The sequence below is a fragment of the Balaenoptera musculus genome, chromosome 15 (genome assembly GCF_009873245.2).
Source record: "Balaenoptera musculus isolate JJ_BM4_2016_0621 chromosome 15, mBalMus1.pri.v3, whole genome shotgun sequence".
In the NCBI taxonomy this organism is placed as follows: domain Eukaryota; kingdom Metazoa; phylum Chordata; class Mammalia; order Artiodactyla; family Balaenopteridae; genus Balaenoptera; species Balaenoptera musculus.
In genome coordinates this window covers 32,278,591-32,298,098 of record NC_045799.1, presented here as the reverse complement: position 1 = coordinate 32,298,098, position 19,508 = coordinate 32,278,591, and the positions used below count along the sequence as shown (strand labels likewise).

Sequence of the window (19,508 nt, the reverse complement as noted above, 5' to 3'; positions counted from 1 at the left end):
AGAGTTTTATAGTGTCCAGTCTTACATTTAGGTCTCTAATCCATTTTGAGTTTATTTTTGTGTATAGTGTTCTAATTTCATTCTTTTACATGTATCTGTCCAGTTTCCCCAGCATCACTTATTGAAGAGACTGTCTTTTCTCCATTGTATATCCTTGCCTCCTTTGTCATAGATTAGTTGACCATAGGTGCGTGCGTTTATCTCTGGGCTTTCTATCTTGTTCCATTGATCTATGTTTCTGTTTTTGTGCCAGTGCCATATTTTCTTGATTACTGTAGCTTTGTAGTATAGTCTAAAGTCAGGGAGTCTGATTCCTCCAGCTCCTTTTTTTTCCCTCAAGACTGCTTTGGCTATTCAGGGTCTTTTGTGTCTCCATATAAATTTTAAGATTTTTTGTTCTAGTTCCGCAAAAAATGCCATTGGTAATTTGATAGGGACTGCATTGAATCTGTAGATTGCTTTGGGTAGTATAGTCATTTTCACAATATTGATTCTTCCAATCCAAGAACATGGTATATCTTTCCATCTGTTGGTATCATCTTCAATTTCTTTCATCAGTGTCTTATAGTTTTTTCCATACAGGTCTTTTGTCTCCCTAGGTAGGTTTATTCCCAGGTATTTTATTATTTTTGTTGCAATGGTAAATGGGAGTGTTTCCTTAATTTCTCTTTCAGATTTTTCATCATTAGTGTATAGGAATGCAAGAGACTTCTGTGCATTAATTTTGTATCCTGCTACTTTACCAAATTCATTGATTAGATCTAGTAGTTTTCTGGTGGCATCTTTAGGATTCTCTATGTATAGTATCATGTCATCTGCAAACAGTGACAGTTTTACTTCTTCTTTTCCAATTTGTATTCCTTTTATTTCTTTTTCTTCTCTGATGGCCGTGGCTAAGACTTCCAAAACTATGTTGAATAATAGTGGTGAGAGTAGACATCCTTGTCTTGTTCCTGATCTTAGAGGAAATGCTTTCAGTTTTTCACCATTGAAAATGATGTTGGCTGTGGGTTTGTCGTATATGGCCTTTATTATGTTGAGGAAAGTTCCCTCTATGTCCACTTTCTGGAGAGTTTTTATCATAAATAAATTGTTGAATTTTGTTAAAATTTTGCATTTTGTTAAAAGCTTTTTCTGCATCTATTGAGATGATCATAGGGTTTTTATTCTTCAATTTGTTAATATGGTGTATCACATTGATTGATTTGTGTATATTGAAGAATCCTTGCATCCTTGGGATAAATCCCACTTGATCGTGGAGTATGATCCTTTTAATGTGTGGTTGGATTCTGTTTGCTAGTATTTTGTTGAGGATTTTTGCATCTATATTCACCAGTGATATTGGTCTGTAATTTTCTTTTTTTGTAGTATCTTTGTCTGGTTTTGCTATCAGGGTGATGGTGGCCTCATAGAATGAGTTTGGAAGTGTTCCTTCCTCTGCAATTTTTTGGAAGAGTTTGAGAAGGATGGGTGTTAGCTCTTCCCTAAATGTTTGATAGAATTCACCTGTGAAGCCATCTGGTCCTGGACTTTTGTTTGTTGGAAGATTTTTAATCACAGTTTCAATTTCATTACTTGTGATTGGTCTGTTCACATTTTCTGTTTCTTCCTGGTTGAGTCTTGGCAGGTTATACCTTTCTAAGAATTTGTCCACTTCTTCCAGGTTGTCCATTTTATTGGCATAAAGTTGCTTGTAGTAGTCTCTTAGGATGCTTTGTATTTCTGCGGTGTCTGTTGTAACTTCTCCTTTTTCATTTCTGATTTTATTGATTTGAGTCCTCTCCCTCTTTTTCTTGATGAGTCTGGCTAATGGCTTATCAATTTTGCTTATCTTCTCAAAGAACCAACTTTTAGTTTTATTGATCTTTGCTATTGTTTTCTTTGTTTCTATTTCATTTATTTCTGCTCTGATCTTTATGATTTCTTTCCTTCTGCTAACTTTGGGTTTTGTTAGTTCTTCTTTCTCTAGTTTCTTTAGGTGTAAGGTTAGATTGTTTACTTGAGATTTTTCTTGTTTCTTTAGGTAGGCTTGTATAGCTATAAACTTCCCTCTTAGAACTGCTTTTGCTGCATCCCATAGGTTTTGGGTCGTCGTGTTTTCATTGTCATTTGTCTCTAGGTATTTTTTTGTTTCCTCTTTGATTTCTTCAGTGATCTCTTGGTTATTTAGTAACGTATTGTTTAGCCTCCATGTGTTTGTCTTTTTTACGTTTTTTTCCCTGTAATTCATTTCTAATCTCATAGCGTTGTGGTCAGAAAAGATGCTTGATATGATTTCAATTTTCTTAAATTTACTGAGGCTTGATTCGTGACCCAAGATATGATCTATCCTGGAGAATGTTCTGTGCGCACTTGAGAAGAACGTGTAATCTGCTGTTTTTGGATGGAATGTCCTATAAATATCAATTAAATCTATCTGGTCTATTGTGTCATGTAAAGCTTCTGTTTCCTTATTTATTTTCATTTGGGATGATCTGTCCATTGGTGTAAGTGAGGTGTTAAAGTCCCCCACTATTACTGTGTTACTGTCGATTTCCTCTTTTATAGCTGATAGCAGTTGCCTTATGTATTGAGGTGCTCCTATGTTGGGTGCATATATATTTATAATTGTTATATCTTCTTCTTGGATTGATCCCTGGATCATTATGTAGTGTCCTTCCTTGTCTCTTGTAACATTCTTTATTTTAAAGTCTATTTTATCTGATATGAGTATAGCTACTCCAGCTTTCTTTTGATTTCCCTTTGCATGGAATATCTTTTTCCATCCCCTCACTTTCAGTCTGTATGTGTCCCTAGGTCTAAAGTGGGTCTCTTGTAGACAGCATATATATGGGTCTTGTTTTTGTATCCATTCAGCCAGTCTATGTCTTTTGGTTGGGGCATTTAATCCATTCACGTTTAAGGTAATTATCGATATGTATGTTCCTATGACCATTTTCTTAATTGTTTTGGGTTTGTTTTTGTAGGTCCTTTTCTTCTCTTGTGTTTCCCACTTAGAGAAGTTCCTTTAGCATTTGTTGTAGAGCTGGTTTTGTGGTGCTCAATTCTCTTAGCTTTTGCTTGTCTGTAAAGGTTTTAATTTCTCCGTCAAATCTGAATGAGATCCTTGCCGGGTAGAGTAATCTTGGTTGTAGGTTCTTCCCTTTCATCACTTTAAGTATATCATGCCACTCCCTTCTGCCTTGTAGAGTTTCTGCTGAGAAATCAGCTGTTAACCTTATGGGAGTTCCCTTGTATGTGTCATTTTTCACTTGCTGCTTTCAATAATTTTTCTTTGTCTTTAATTTTTGCCAGTTTGATTACTATGTGTCTTGGTGTGTTTTTCCTTGGGTTTATCCTGTATGGGACTCTCTGCACTCCCTGGACTTGGGTGGCTATTTCCTTTCCATGTTAGGGAAGTTTTCAACTACATTCTCTTTGAATATTTTCTCTGGTCCTTTCTCTCTCTCTTCTCCTTCTTGGACCCCTATAATGCGAATGTTCTTGCATTTAATGTTGTCCCAGAGGTCTCTTAGGCTGCCTTCATTTCCTTTCATTCTTTTGTCTTTATTCTGTTCCTCAGCAGTGAATTCCACCATTCTATCTTCCAGGTCACTTATCCATTCTTCTGCCTCAGTTATTCTGCTATTGATTCCTTCTAGTGTAGTTTTCATTTGTTATTGCTCATCTCTGTTTGTTTGTTCTTTCGTTCTTCTAGGTCTTTGTTAAACATTTCTTGCTTCTTCTCAATCTTTGCCTCCATTCTTTTTCCGAGGTCTTGGATCATCTTCACTATCATTATTCTGAATTCTTTTTCTGGAAGGTTGCCTATCTCCACTTCATTTAGTTGTTTTTCTAGGGTTTTATCTTTTTCCTTCATCTGGTCCATAGCCCTTGCCTTTTAATCTTGTCTATCTTTCTGTGAATGTGGTTTTTGTTCCACAGGCTGCAGGATTGTAGTTCTTCTTGTTTCTGCTGTCTGCCCTCTGGTGGATGAGGCTATCTAAGGGGCTTGTGCAAGTTTTCTCTAGAAGTGTGTTGTTTTATTTCCAAATATTTTGAGGTTTTCCAGCTATCTTTCTGTTATTGATTTCCAGTTTAATTCTATTGAGGTCTTAGAGTAGACTTTATATGATTTCTTTTTTTTTAAACTGGTTAATGTATACAAGTTCATTGCCACTAGACCTGCCTTACAAGAAATGCTAAAGGAATTTCTTCAAGTTGAAACAAAAGGATGCTAACTAGCAATATGAAAACATATAAACATATAAAACTCACTGGTAAATGTAAATATATAATCAAGTTCAGAATACCCTAATACTGTAATGGTGGTAAGTAAATCACTTTTATCTCAAGTATAAAAATTAAAGAACAATTTTAAATGTAACCGTAGCTACAATAACATATTAATGAATGCTCAATTTTAAAAGGTGTAAACTATGACATCAGTAGCATAAAATATGGGGGAAGAAGTAAAATTCTAGACTTTTTGTATGCAGTTTAAGGTAAGCTGTTATCAGCTTTAAAAAATATTATATCTAGAAGATGTTTTATGTAAGCCTCATAGTAACCACAAAGAAAAAACCTATAGTGGTTACTCAAAAGATAAAGGAAAAGATAAAGCATACTATTACCCCAAAAAAAAAAATCACAAAAGAAGACAAGTAAGAAAGGAAAAAAGCAACTAAGGAACTAAAAAATAAATAGAAAACAATTAACAAAATGGCAATAGTAAGTCCGTACCTATCAATAATTACTTTAAATATAAAAGGACTAAATTCTCTAATTGAAAGACACAAGGTGGTTGAATAGATAAAAAAATAAGATCCAACAATATGCTATCTACAAGACACTCACTTTAGCTTTAAGGACACACATAACTTGAATGTGAATGATGGAAAAAGATATTCCATGCAAATGGAGTATCAGATAAAATGGACTTTCAGTCAAGATTGGTCACAAGAGAAAAAGAAATATACTAGATAGTGGTAAAGGGGTCAATTCATCAAGAATATACAACAATTGTAAATACATATGCACCCAACATTAGAGCACCTAAGTATTTTAAACAAATATTTACAGAACTGAGGAGAGAAATAGACAGCAATATAAAAATAGTAGGGAACATCAGTGCCCCACTTTTCACATTGAACAGATCATCCAGACAGAAAATTAATAAATAGCACACCTGAATAACACTATAGACCTAATGGGCCTAAGAGACACATACAGAACATTCCATACAACAGCAACAAAGTACACATTTTTCTCAAGCGCACACAAAATATTCTCCAGGACATCCTATATTGGGTCACAAAGCAAGCCTTAACAAATTTAAGGAGATTGAAACCATATTTAGTGTCTATTCCAACTGCAATGATATGAAACCAGAAATCAGTAACAGGAAAAAACTGCAAAATTCACAATTACGTGGAAGTTAAACAACACACTCCTGCATAACCAATGAGCCAAAGAAGAAATCAAAAGGAAAATCAGAAAATACTTTGAGACAAACAAAAATGAAAACACTACATACTAAAACTTATGGGATGTATCAAAAGCAGTCATAAGATGGAAGTTTATAGCAATGAATTTGTACATTAAGAAAAAAGAAAGATCTCAAATAAACAACCTAAATTTACACCTCGAGGAATTAGAAAAAGAAAAACTAAGAAACCCAACATTAGCAGAAGGAAGAAAATAATAAAGATTAGAGGAGAAATAAATAAAATAAAGAATAGAATGATAGAAAAAAATCAATAAAACTGAGTTGGTTTTTGAAAAGATAAACAAAATTTACAAAACTTTAACTAGACTAACCAAGGAAAATAAGAGAGGACTCAAAAAACAAAAGTGTAAATGACAGAAGAGATATTACATCTTGTACCACAGAAATACAAAGAATCCTAAGGTCACTATGACAACAAATTGTATAACCTAGAAGAAACAGATAAATTCATAGAAACATACATACAACCTACCAAGACTGAATCATTAAGAAATAGACAACAGTAGAACAATAGAACAGATCAATGATGACTAAGAAGATTGAAACCATAATCGAAAGACTCCCACCAAAGAAAACCCCAGGACAGGATGCTTTCACTGGTGAATTCTACCACAAATTTAAAGAAGAACTTTTTTAAAAAATTCTAAAATTCATATGGAACCACAAAAGACCTGGAATAGCCAAAGAAATCCTGAAAAAGAAGAACAAAGCTGGAGGCATCACACATCCTGGTTTCAAACTAAACTACAAAGCTATAATAATCAAAGCAGTATGGTACTAGCATTAAAAACAGACACACAGTCTAATGGAATAGAATGCAGAGCCCATAAATAAACCCATACACATACACTTAACTAATATTTGACAACAGAGCCAAGAATACCCAGTGGGGAAAAGATAGTCATTTCAATAAATGGTATTGGGAAAACTGGATATTTACATGCAAAAGAATGAAATTGGATCCCTATATATATATATATATCACTCACAAAAATTAACTTGAAATGGATTAAAGACTTAAATGTAAGGCCTGAAATTCAAACTCCTAGAGGAAAACACCATGACATTTGTCTCTGTGACCATTTTTTAGGTATAACACTAAAAGCACACTCAATAAAAACAAAAATAAACAAGCAGGACTACATCAAATTAAAAAGCTTCTGCACAGCAATAGAAACAATCAACAGAATGAGGAGGCAGCCTATGGGATAGGAGAAAATATTTGCAAACCATCTATCAGATAAGGGGTTAATACCCAAACTGTATAAGGAATTCATACAGCTCAATAGCATTAATAATAATAATCTGATTTTAAAATAGGCAGAGGGCTAAATAGGCATTTTTTCAAAGAAAACATACAAATGGCCAACATGTACATGAAAAGATGCTCAATATCACTAATCATCAGGGAAATGAAAATCAAAACCACAATGAGATATCACCTCACACCTGTTAGAATGGCTATTATCAAAAAGACAAAGGATAACAAGTGTTGGCAAGGTTGTAGAGAAAAGAGAACCCTGTACACTGTTGGTTGGAACGTAAATTGGTGCAGCCACTATGGAAAAGGTGTGAAAGTTCCTCAAAAAATTAAAAGTAGAACTACCATATGATCCAGCAATCCCACTTCTGGATATATATCAGAAGGAAATAAAACCACTATCTTGAAGAGATATCTGCACCCCCGTGTTCATGGCAGCATTATTCACAATAGCCTAAACATGGAAACAACCTAAGTGTCCATGGATGGATGAACAGATGAGATATACATATAATGGAATATTGTAGAATGGTGGTTGCCAGGGGCTGGAGAGGTAATGGGGAGACGTTTGTTGAAGGGTACAAACTTGTACTTAAAAGATGAATAAGTTCTGGATATCTAATGTACAGCATGATGATTACAGTTAACAATACTGTATTATATACTTGAAAGTTGATGAGAGAGTAAATCTTAAATGGTCTCACCATCAAAAAAAAAAAAATTATGTGAGGTGATGGATGTGTTAACTAACCTTATTGTGGTAATCATTTCACAATGTATACATGTATCAAATCTTCACGTTGTATATCTTAAACTTGCACAATGTTATATGTCAATTATATCCAATACATCTGGAAAAAAAAAAACTTAAAGAGGAGAAGGAGGGGTTAGTTCTACATAAGGTGAAAGGCAGAATCACATAATGTCACCACCCGAAGGGTTTCTTAATCATCTATTCAGGTATTTTAAGTTGGCAACCCAGTGGACTATATTCTTTCTGAGATATGTTCTCTTTGGCCAACACAGGGTTTTTGTTTTGTTTTAACTAACCCAACTTTATTTATAAAGTTCTGAAATCCCATCTCTGGAAAGATCGGAAGATCTGACAAAGCAGAGTCCATATTCCAAGCTGTCAATAATCATTGGCTGGGATTTAACAGCAGGGAATCCCTTTAGACCTTCAGTCTCCTGCCACAGTTTCCAGTTCCAATTCTGTAAAGCCAGAGCTTCCCTCTGTGCTTTGCAGCTACCAGTCATCAGAATTAGCAGGTCCTGAGGGTTTAATCCCCTCGCTCAATGTATAAGGAAACCAAGGACCAGAGAGGCAATAGAAGTTGCCTAAAATCAGAGCCTGTTGTAAACAAAGTGGAGGGCTCGGGCGTCCCCCTAAAGACAGGAGGAGGCCCAACTGGGATGGTCTTTGAATGACCAAGGACTTTGGCAGTTGTGGACATCTCAGGTTTTAGTGAGGACTTCGGGATCGGAGCCTTGAGCAGGGTAAGCTGCCCCCGGTCCTCAGCTTCCTCCCGGGGGTCTCCTCCCCCACAACCCCAAAGTCCCACTCTGCACTCGCTGGAGTATCCCCAGCACCAGCTCCCGGAACGATGGAATGCACCCTGGGCTTCTCCAGAAGGAGTCACTGTGTAGCAGGAGCGGACGCTGTCACTGGACTCCCTGGAAGACAGGATCCTCGGATCCTCGGATCCTTCACTGGCGACCCCCTTGGGGCGCCACCTAGGGGGTGCAGAGGGCCTCGCGGATTCTTCGGAATCGCATTATCTAAAAGGCTAAATGTAAAATAGAGAAGCAGTGGGAAGTAGCTGCATAGCACGGGGAGGTCAGCTCGGTGCTTTGTGACCACCTACAGGGTGGAGTAGGGAGGGTGGGAGGGAGACGCAAGAGGGAGGGGATATGGGCATGTATGTATATGTGTAGCTGATTCACTTTGTTATAAAGCAGAAACTAACACACCATTATAAAGCAATTATACTCCAATAAAGATGTTTAAAAAAAATAAAAGGCTACTGCGTTCCATTCACACGGGGGTACGGAGGGCTCAGAAACACTCTAGAGGGACCCACCCGCGCCAAGGAGGCTAGAGCTCCATGCACCCGGCGCCCGGGGAGCACCAGTTGCAGGAGCCGAGTGCCCACCCTTTGCCTCCGCGCAGAGACAGGCAGGGACCCCGGGGCGGAGCCCAGCGCGGGGCGGGCGCACCCGGCCGCGCCCCAGAAGCCGGGAAGAGCTTCGCGGGCGGAGCGCCAACTGTAGCAGGAACCCGGAGACCGCGACTCGCCTGGGAAGCGCGCTGAGCGAGGAAGAAAGAGGAACACCTCCTACGCAGCGCAAGTCCGGGTCCCCGAGGCCGCCAGGGAGACGGGGAAGCGCGGAAGCCTGTAGGTGCAGAGCTCCGCGCAGTCCCGGGGCTCCAGTGGCCGGGTGGGGGGCGTCGCCCGGGCTGAGGGCTCCGATGCCTACTTCTTTCTCTGGGGTCTTCGAGCAGCTTTGCCTGCTGCCGCCCTCGGGATGCGCCCTGGCTGGCTCGCACTAGAGGAGTGGGTGCCGGGAGATGACCGGGCCGGGGACCGTAGGCTGGGACTGGGCAGTGAGGCCGCAGACCGAGGGAGCCAGCGGGTGGGCGGGCGCCAAACTGCAGGGGAGGGCGTGGGCGGGGGGCACCTACGGGAAGGTGAGCAGGAAAGGGGAGGTGTCTCTGGGAAAATTCCCTTTCACCGTCTCCTCCCTCCACCCCCAGTTTTCTTCCCGCCCGGAGATCCCACCGGCTTTGCTTCTCGAGCCTAAATTTCTGACGATTCCCGCCCCTGCCGGGGCAGCGCCTCCGGGAGCCGTGCGGCCGTGCCGTACCGGGTGGTTAATAAGGGAGAGGAAGGACGGGGATCCTGGAGCGGGTTGATCAAGGGCAGGGAGTGCATCCAGCGGTAACGGGGAGGGGACCTGCTCCAGCCTGGGCGCCCGCTGTCTCCTCGCGGGTCCCGGGACAGAAGAGCAGCCGAACGTAGAAGCCGAGAGGGCGCAACTCCCGCTTCTCCGTCTCAGTGTCTGCGGGGGTTGGGGTCTCGCGTGAGACGGAGAGGCGACCCAAAAAGAGGACGCCCCCAGCTGCGGTTTTGAGCCTCCCCTCGGGTACACAGCAGGCAGGCGCGCCGCAGGTTGGAGTGTCCCCGCCACCCTGCGACTGCTGTCCCTTCCGGGAGCAGTTCCTGTCCTTCGTTCTCCTGCTCTTCTCACAGGGCTGGGCCAAACCTACTGTCCAGTTTGGTCCACTTCTTGCTTCCAGCATCCCGCGGCCCACACACTTGGAGTCCTTTCCAGGTGTGCTAAGAGGTGGGGGAAGGTGGTTCATGGCTGGATGGCCGGGACCCCCATTCTGCAGGTGCTGGACCTGGGTTCTTTTTCCAGTCCCTCAGACACAGCGAACCCAACAGTGCCCAATCTCCTGAGGGCTCAGTACTTCAGAGACTTTATTTCCTCCCCCGCGGGCATCTGGAGGCACCAAGAATGTAGAGGACTTAGGCCATAAGAGACAGGTCAGCCCTCAGGCCCTCCTGGGTCCTCACTGACACTCCCCCCACCCCCCTTGGGTGGCTGTTTTCAGTTAAGCGAGGTCTTGGAGCAGCCACCACTTTCAGAGGACACAGACTTTGGTGACAAGATGTGGTACCTCCCAATCAAGGCTGATTCTGGAAGGGGAGCTGGGGGCCTGGTGAAGGGACAGCTCGAAAGAGTGGAGACAGGGAAGGGAAGCAGACAGAGGACTTCTTTCTAGAGTGGCCCAGCAGCGCAGCAGGAGAATTCCCTCCCACCCACAGGCCCCTCCACCTGCAGAGTCCTGATCAGGATCCTCAGTCATTCCTTCAGCAGATTCCTATCCAGCCCCTACTCTGTGCCAGGCCCTGGGCTAGGCAACAGGAATTTGGTTTACAGGAAAACTGGGATTCAGAGAGCATAAATCACTGGCCCAAGTTGACTCAGCCTGTGCATGTGAAAATGGTGATTTCCAAGTCTGTGGACTGGCCAGGACAGAGGGAGCAGTTCCTGCTTTGGAGGAAGGACCCTGCTGTATCCCCATATTCTGGCTTCATTGTCCCTGGCCAACAGCTGGCACAATGTTGTGACTGCCATAGAGTCCTGGGCCAGCTGCCTGAGCAGCTGGGAAAAACTTCCAGAAGACCCCTGTGGGGGCTGCTGGGGGGAGGGGGACTGGGCAGTCAAACTGGTCCTGGTCCCTGGACAAAGGGCAAAGATACACATTCTTCTTGGGTGTCTCTGGGGAGTCCAATCCATCCCATGCCCAGTCCCTCTCGACAGCCAAACAGCCAATAGAGGGTTTCCCAATTTCCAGAACTCATGTGTCCTCCCCTCTGTGCCATGGGTAGTTCTGTCTGTGGGTTAGACACTGCGTCTGGTTGGCCTATACCTGGGCGAACTCTGGGAGGATGCTACCAGGTGTTCTCCTATATTTTATCAACTGGTTGTGTCTCCTTCCAGGATCCACGATGGCGTCTTGACTCCCCACAGATGTGGGCAGGGTACTAGGATCTCTGACCTCATGAAAGCAGAGGGTCTGGACCCCCAGCTCAGAGTACTCAGACCCCGGAGACTCCTGCATACCACTCACTGGCAAGCTTCACCATGGCAGCCCAGAATGGAAACACTAGTTTTGCAACCAACTTCAGTATACCCCAAGACCATGCCGCCTCCCTCCCCTTCAACTTCAGTTATGGTGATTACGACCTCCCTCTAGATGAGGATGAGGATATGACCAAGACTCACACCTTCTTTGCAGCCAAGATCATTATCGGAGTGGCACTTGTGGGCATCATGCTGATTTGTGGCATTGGCAACTTTGTCTTTATCACTGCCCTTGCCCGCTATAAGAAGCTGCGCAACCTCACCAACCTGCTCATTGCTAACCTGGCCATCTCAGACTTCCTGGTGGCCATTGTCTGCTGCCCCTTCGAGATGGACTACTATGTGGTGCGCCAGCTCTCCTGGGAGCACGGCCATGTGCTCTGTGCCTCTGTCAACTACCTGCGTACCGTCTCACTCTACGTCTCCACCAATGCCCTGCTGGCCATCGCTATCGACAGGTGAGGATGTTGGGTAGGGGTAAAGATGGAGGTGGCCCAGGTTGCCTCTTTCCTCACTTCAGCTCTAAAAGTTGGCATTACTCCAGATTCAAATGCTTGTCCATCTATCGAGGCAAAAGGAGACTTGGTTTCTCCAGTTGTGGCTCATGTTCTCCCAAATGTGGACAAGAGGGAGGCTCCTGAGCCTCCCAGCTCTGGGCCATGCCCCCATACACCACATCTGCTTCAGATACAGGCATGTCATATAACCATGAACCTCACCAAACACAAAAGCAAAAGCAGCAAGTTTAGGCAGGTTACTACTTAGAAGCCATGTTAACTAGGTTAGCCAGGGCAGCTTCCAGTCTAGATAGCATGTGCGAAATTTTTCCTGTAACCACTACCCAAATCAAGATATAGAACATTTCCATCCCCTAGAAAGTTTCCTTGTGCCCCTTACCAGTCAATCCTCCCACCCCAGGCAACCACTGATCTGATTTCTAGCATCATAGTTTAGTTTTGCCTATTTTTTAACTTCATAAAAATGGAATCATACAGTATGTACTCTTGCTTTTGGTGACTTTATGGCAGAGCTGATTTTAAAATAAGATTACAGGGTTTGGTTGCAAAAAAGAGGGAATGACATTCTTGCCTTTTTTGAATACATCCATGTGCTTATTTGCATATATTTGTGTGAGATGTTCTGTAAGTCCTTGATCTAGTGTAAATTTATAAAGTAAAATTTCTAATAGCAGCTTCAGACAAATCTGACACATGTTTTATTTATGTAAATAGCTGTAGGCCAGCATTGGACCACCAGGGGCCCTGTTTGAGGGGGGCAATTTGTGTCACATCTTCTTGGTCCACCATTGTGAGTTATGCTGAAACTCATTTTGATGTGTTTTTAATCATCTTTTTCCCTTTTATCTCCTTTCAACTCCAGTTTTTCCCTCATTCTCAGTGCTATTTAGGTCTGTGTTCCTTTTTAATCAACCCAGTGATTATTTTTCATTTATGATAATATAATACACATACAGGTATAAGAGGCATCTTCCTTTTTATAACTTAATTCCTGCAAGAAAAAACAATTTTGTTATCACAACTCTGAGGCTCGTAAGCCCTGAACCCAGTGTTTATGAAACTTACCTATCAACCAACTGCACAAAATTCCCTAGGGGAAATGATACAAAGTATGTTTGGTACAATGGTACAAAGTCAGATTCCTGGGCCCCTACTGAATGGGAATCCCCTGGGCTAGGGCCTAGGCATCTGCATTTTACCCAATCCCTGAATGATTCTGATGTTTACTCAAGTGAGTTACCACTGTTCTCATCACCTTTGTTCCATTGAAACCTTTGTCTTTCTAATGTAGGTGTGGGGTTTTTCTTTCTTTCTCTCTCTTTCTTTCTTTCTTTCTCTCTCTCTTTCTCTCTTTCTTTCTTCTTTCTTTCTTTCCTTCTTCCTTCCTTCCTTTCCTTCTTTCTTTCTTTCTTTCTTTCTTTCTCTCTCTCTTTCTTTCTTTCTTTTCTTTCTTTCTTTCAACATGGGAGATTCTCAGGAAGCAACCATTCTGTTACAATACAGAGTGGTTCCTTTTCCACCCCAAACCAGCTCTGCCTCAGTCAGCTTCCAGCTCTGTCAGCAGTTCCACCATCTCCCAGTCACCCAAGCAGGAGATACTACCATCATCCTTTTCCTTTCTCCCTGTTCTACCCCCACCCACACACCCCTACACCAGGTGCAGCCCTACACCAGGTCCTGGCAATAGTCCCTCCAGCTTCATCTCTTGGCAAGTCATGGCTGAACCATCATAATGCTCCTCTAACTTGTCTCTTCACCCCTTCAGGAGCCCCTGACTGTCCCCTGAAATCTATACTCATCCATATTAAGCATCAGAATATCACCACTGAAGAGTCTTTCTAACATGTCTCATTCCTTACAAAACCTCCAAAAGTTTCGATGCTTATAGAACACATGCCAAATCCTGAGTCTAGCACTCCAGAGTCTTTGTAATCTGATGCCAATCTGTCTTTTAATCTCATGCTGTGTCTGGGGACACAGACAGTCTTTTCCAAAGGATACTGTGTTTTAAGCGCAATAACCACTTCTATCTTCATGTTTCCATAGTGCTTAGCGCAGAGCCTCAAACCTGTGCCTTAGTTTGGTTTACCCCTAAAATAGACCCTGAGACAAGGATTCATGTGCAGGTAGCCCTCAGGAAGTACCTATAGGGAGATAGGAAAGGAGGCAGGCAAGGGAAGGCAGTCAATACAAGCTGTGTTATTGAACAAGTTTCCACTGTGCACAATTGATGCTTATTCCTGCCACAGAACTCTTGGAGCTGGTGTAGATCTCACCTCAGAGTTCTCCCAGGAGTGAGAGGTGGGAGGGAACTAGGATATTTACACACCAACCCTCATAAGTCATTTGTGAAGGCCACTCTGGAAATTCTGTGCAAGTTACCAAGAGGACTCTGGAAGCCAGAGAAGGCCTTCCAACAAAGAAATGCAGGTGTTAGCAGGTGTCAGTGGACAGGTATGCACTGAAGTGATAAAAGCAAAGGGATAATAGAGGGGCACCAACAGCATCTGCTACAACCTGGTAGATCCACAGGTTGCTGGGTCCTACTGTGTGCCCAACCTATGCGTATGGAAACATAAAGTAGTAGAAGACACAGTCTTTGACCTCAGGGAGCTTTTCTTCCACACAAAAACTAGAATAATCTAGTGATAAGTGAAGAGTAACTCAGAGAAAGACAGATGATTATGTTAGTGATGCAGTCTGGGAACGCTTCATGAGGAAGGTGTTGCAATTCAAGTGTGCTATTCTGACCACCTCCTATTCACCCCGTTGATGAAGGCAGGACTCTCCAGCACCAATAGTAGTAGATGACTGAACACACAACACCTGAAACTAGAACAATGAGGGTGAAAGCACTTGGTTGGTCTCATATACTGCCAGCCCAGGGGAGAAGAACACTGCACACCAGGCAGGGTCACATGAGAGCTGTGCTTGGGAATAGAATGAACCAGCAGGGTATGTGGGCAGCAGGGTTTATAGTGACAAGAGGCTGAGGTGACCCTTGGCTCCCATGGGAGGATGTGATTGGCTTGTTTGAATGATTTTGCCAACTGGCAGAGAAGTGAAACCCATTAGGTTGAGGATTGGGGGTGCAGCTATTCCCACTGATAGAGGAACTAGCAGGACAAGAGCCTTTCTCACTGGGTGGAGGGGTATATCTGATGAAAACAGAGGAACTCACAGCTAGGCTTTTGGGGCCCTGTAGATGTCAAAGCAGTATATGGAATTTCAGCCCTTACAATCCAGGACCCTAATAAATAAATAGCACCCCTCTTTCTCACTCACTTTCAAACCAACTGAAAAATAAGGCAAAATGATAAGAAAGATGGATGACGGCCAAACTCTCACTTTTGCTGAGATGACACTAATATTAAATAATGGGCTTGTATCTGTAGGCATGGAGACCACATCCTACTCAGAATTAGATAAACCTGCAAACCCTGACACAGGCAGCAGCAGAAGAGCAAGGTTCATGTGCAGAGGGCCTAGAAGGGATGATATTTGAAGTCATAAAGAACCCAGAAGAAGAGTGTTGACCTCAAGAAACACACATCCAAGCAGATAGATGGCAACAAAGACTTTGCATATATCCCTCTTGCCAATGAATGAGTCATGGGAAAAGATGGGTTTAAACAAAGTATTATAGCGTCCACCATGCTTTCTGTACATTTACCTTCTCAAATAGAATCTTTCAAAAAGCCTGCAAGGTTGTCTGTAAAGTCATTTTTATCTTCCTTTCACAGATGAAGAAACTAAGTCCCAGAAGCATAAGTGATTTATTCAAGGATTTAGGTGCACAGCTGAAATCCAGGGCTTCTGAATAATGCCTAGGCCAGTGTTCTTTATTTTAGTATTTAGCTGATGACAACTCTGAATTTTGGAGCATCCTATAGGATAAGGAATTAGAATTTAAGAGTTGACAACAGATTAAGCAGGGCTGTGGAAGTTCTCTTTGGCATTGGTTACTGAGATACTTTTCATGCTAGAACCAGATTGAGAGAGTTATTAAGTCTTGAATTCGTTCTGCATTATCTAAGGACTTTGAACTCAGTATGATAGGCAGAATAATGATGCCCCCAAGATATCCACATCCTAATCCCCAGAATATGTTATGCCTGAGGGGAATTAAGATAGCAGATGGAATTAAGGTTGCTAATTAGCTGATCATAAAATAAGGACATAAGACTGGATTATCCAGGTGGGCCCAGTGTAATCACAAAGGTCCTTAGATGTGCAAGAGGGAGGCAGAAAAGTCAGTGTCAGAGTGATGTGTTGTGGGAAGGGCTTGACTGGTCACTGGTGGCTTTGAACATGAAAGGGGGCCCTAAGCCAAGGAATGCAGGCAGCCCTAGACAAGAAACAAATGAGATTTTCCCCTCAGAGCCTCCAGAAAGGAACACAGTCCTACCAACACCTTGATTTTAGCCCAGTGAGACACATGTCAGACTTCTGACCTCCAAAACTATAAGATAATTAATTTGTGTTGTTTAAGCCACTGAGTTTGTGGTAATTTGTTACAGCAGCAACAGGAAGCTGATACACTCAGTATCACAGAAAGACAGTGATTGTGAGTTGTCCCTGCCCCATTGAAGGATTGGCTAGCCCATTTGTCCCAATCTCCAGCCCTGTGAGCCTTGTGCTACCCAGGCAAGTCACGCAGGTTAACTTGGAAAAGCTGGGTCCCATGGATGGGTGAAGAACTCCAGTAAGCAATGCTCATTAATATATACAGTTAGGGTGCAGCCAATGGTTGGGGTGGGATGCAACTTTATCTCATGTCTTCAGAAAGCTGCAAGCTGGGGAGAGCCAGGCTGCCATGAGATCTCCTAATTGAAGTCTATAGAGTCAGAGCTTCCAGTGAGCAAGGGGAAGGCAAGAGCCGATAAAACAGTCTCATGACAGACATATTGCCAGGGACAGACAGAAATAACATGGCAGAAGGCCTTCTTGGTCAAGTCAGAAACTTGGAAAGGTGACCAAAGGGTCTAGTTACAAAAGAAGGGTAAATTGGATGGAATTTCTATGGGTGGCTTCCTGCTCTTGGTCATAACCTGACTCAAGCTGCAGGTATAAGGTACATATTCATTTCCAAGGTTGTATTGTTTCTTCCCTACCCCTCATGCCTCTTTACTTCCTCTACCTTCCTCCACCACCTCTTCCTCTCACTCCATAAAATGCACAGGAATGATTCCAGGGCACTAAATTACCTAAATAGGTGTTGTTAGGTTTTTCTGGAAAGAAGGTATTCAACCTACACAAATGAGCTCATTTCCCACTAAGGGCTCCAACCTCTTTCCCAGGCAGCATTGCTCATTGGAAAGAGCAGGATAAAAGTTTCATGCTGTGTGCTGCTTTATGGTGTCAAGGCAACTTTACACACCTTCTCATCTGAGCTTGAGACAGCGCAGGGAGGTGGGTGTAAAAGTTTTGTATCAGGAGCCTGGATTCTGTTCCCTGCACCAAGTGAGCTTGGGCAAGTCATTTACATCTCACTAGATTCCTCAGATTCTACCCTTAGTCTACTCCTGCTCTGTAATGTGGGGTGACACCTGAGGGCAGGAGAGAGAAATTCCTAGTCCACAGCTCTTCTTTCACCTCTACACCAGAAGATATTTAGATTGAAGAGTTTTGAAAGAATTATGTTCTTAGGCAGAATGGCAAGCTGGAAAGCCAAGGTGGTATCAATAGGACTTATAATCATGATAGGCCACATGTACATGCCACACCTAGCACATGCCAAGCATTTCACAAACATTATAATATTTAATATTTACAGCAGCCCTGCAAGGTAGGTATCATTTTATCTCATGTTGCATTTGAGGAAACGAATCTCAGAGAGACTGAGTGATTCACTCCAGCCAAGATTTATTCTGTCTGTTTGACCCAAATCCTGTGCTGTTTACACTAAATCACTCCTCTCCTCCAAATGCCAAATGATGTTGCTAAAATAAGATGAAGCACGTTGACGCTGGAAAATAGATACGTGGGGAGTCATTGTGCCATTTTGTCTGCTACTGTGGGTGTTTGGGTTAGTTAAAAACCAATAATGATTACAAGCACACATCATTATTACTGATAGCTTCCCTCCCCCACCAGATATCTCGCTATCGTTCACCCCTTGAAACCACGGATGAATTATCAAACAGCCTCCTTCCTGATCGCTTTGGTCTGGATGGTATCCATTCTCATCGCCATCCCATCAGCCTACTTCACAACGGAAACCGTCCTCTTTATTGTCAAACGCCAGGAAAAGATCTTCTGCGGGCAGATCTGGCCAGTGGACCAGCAGCTCTACTATAAATCCTACTTCCTCTTCATCTTTGGCATCGAGTTCCTGGGCCCGGTGGTCACCATGACCCTGTGCTACGCCAGGATCTCCCGGGAGCTCTGGTTCAAGGCGGTCCCTGGTTTCCAGACGGAACAGATCCGGAAGCGGCTGCGCTGCCGCCGGAAGACGGTGCTGGTGCTCATGTGCATCCTCACGGCCTACGTGCTGTGCTGGGCGCCTTTCTACGGCTTCACCATCGTGCGCGACTTCTTCCCCACCGTATTCGTGAAGGAGAAGCACTACCTCACAGCCTTTTACGTCGTCGAGTGCATTGCCATGAGCAACAGCATGATCAACACCGTTTGCTTTGTGACCGTCAAGAACAACACCATGAAGTACTTCAAGAAGATGCTGCAGCTCCACTGGCGGCCCTCCCACGGCGGGAGCAAGTCCAGCGCTGACCATGACCTCAAAACCAGCGGCCTGCTGGCCACGGAAGAGGTGGATTGTATCAGGCTGAAGTGACCCACTGGTGTTTCATAATTGAAAACCCAAAAGCCAGTACTTGGAGCACAATTCACCAATAACCAAGTTCACAGGCTGCTTGGGGAAAGGGCAACTGTGTTCACACCTCACTGCTTTCAAGGAGCTGGAGTCATAAAATGCGATGCAACTAGACACAAACCACAGCAGCTGACATTTACTGATACCTGCTCAACACCTACTGTGTGCACAACCACACCAGCGAGATTAGATAAGGGCAACAGGAGCTGACATTTACTGATTACCTACTGTGCAAAAATATTTAAATAGCAAAATGAAATGGCAGAAGCCATTGGAGTCATCAAGCTATATCCAGATATTTAGGTGGTCAAACAGAGGCCACAGATGGTTATCTAGACTCATTCTTCATCTTCCCTCATTCTGTATCTGGCCAGTGCAGGAGAGTCAAAGCCTACAGAATGCAGCACAATGGAGATAAAAGGGTGAATTAGAGTGTGGGGTTTACAGCCTCATGGGAAGACAATTCACGCCAGCACACTGAGCTTTCCCACCCAGATCTTATGACCTCCCTAGAACATTCTCTAGGATTCTGGCTGCCGGAAAAGAATTTTTCTCATAACCAGGTCATTGGTTATCTATAATGGTGTAATCTCAAAGGAAAGAACCAAAAAAATTTCTTTTCCACTGATGCTTGAAAACTCATCATTCTTTTGGGTGAAGACAGACAATCCTGAAATGAGGAACACATCCAGTTCCTGAAACCTTAATGTGAAGGATGTCAGCAGCTCTAGTGTCAGGGAGGAAGGGGACAGAGAA

General features: G+C 43.1%; 1 protein-coding gene across 1 annotated transcript; it reads left to right on the top strand.

Moving 5' to 3' along the window:
* The first annotated feature begins 11,402 nt into the window (after nucleotides 1-11,402).
* On the top strand, nucleotides 11,403-18,853 carry PROKR2 (prokineticin receptor 2). Its single transcript, XM_036826662.1, has 2 exons — nucleotides 11,403-11,860; nucleotides 18,017-18,853. The coding sequence occupies exons 1-2, from the start codon at nucleotides 11,403-11,405 to the stop codon at nucleotides 18,711-18,713; spliced, it is 1,155 nt and encodes a 384-aa protein (XP_036682557.1). The 3' UTR covers nucleotides 18,714-18,853.
* The last annotated feature ends 655 nt before the right edge of the window (nucleotides 18,854-19,508 follow it).

Coding starts and splice junctions, on each gene's coding strand:
- PROKR2 (XM_036826662.1), top strand. CDS start 11,403: ATGGCAGCCCAGAATGGAAACACTAGTTTTGCAACCAACTTCAGTATA. Junction 11,861..18,016: donor CTGGCCATCGCTATCGACAG/GTGAGGATGTTG, acceptor CTCCCCCACCAG/ATATCTCGCTATCGTTCACC.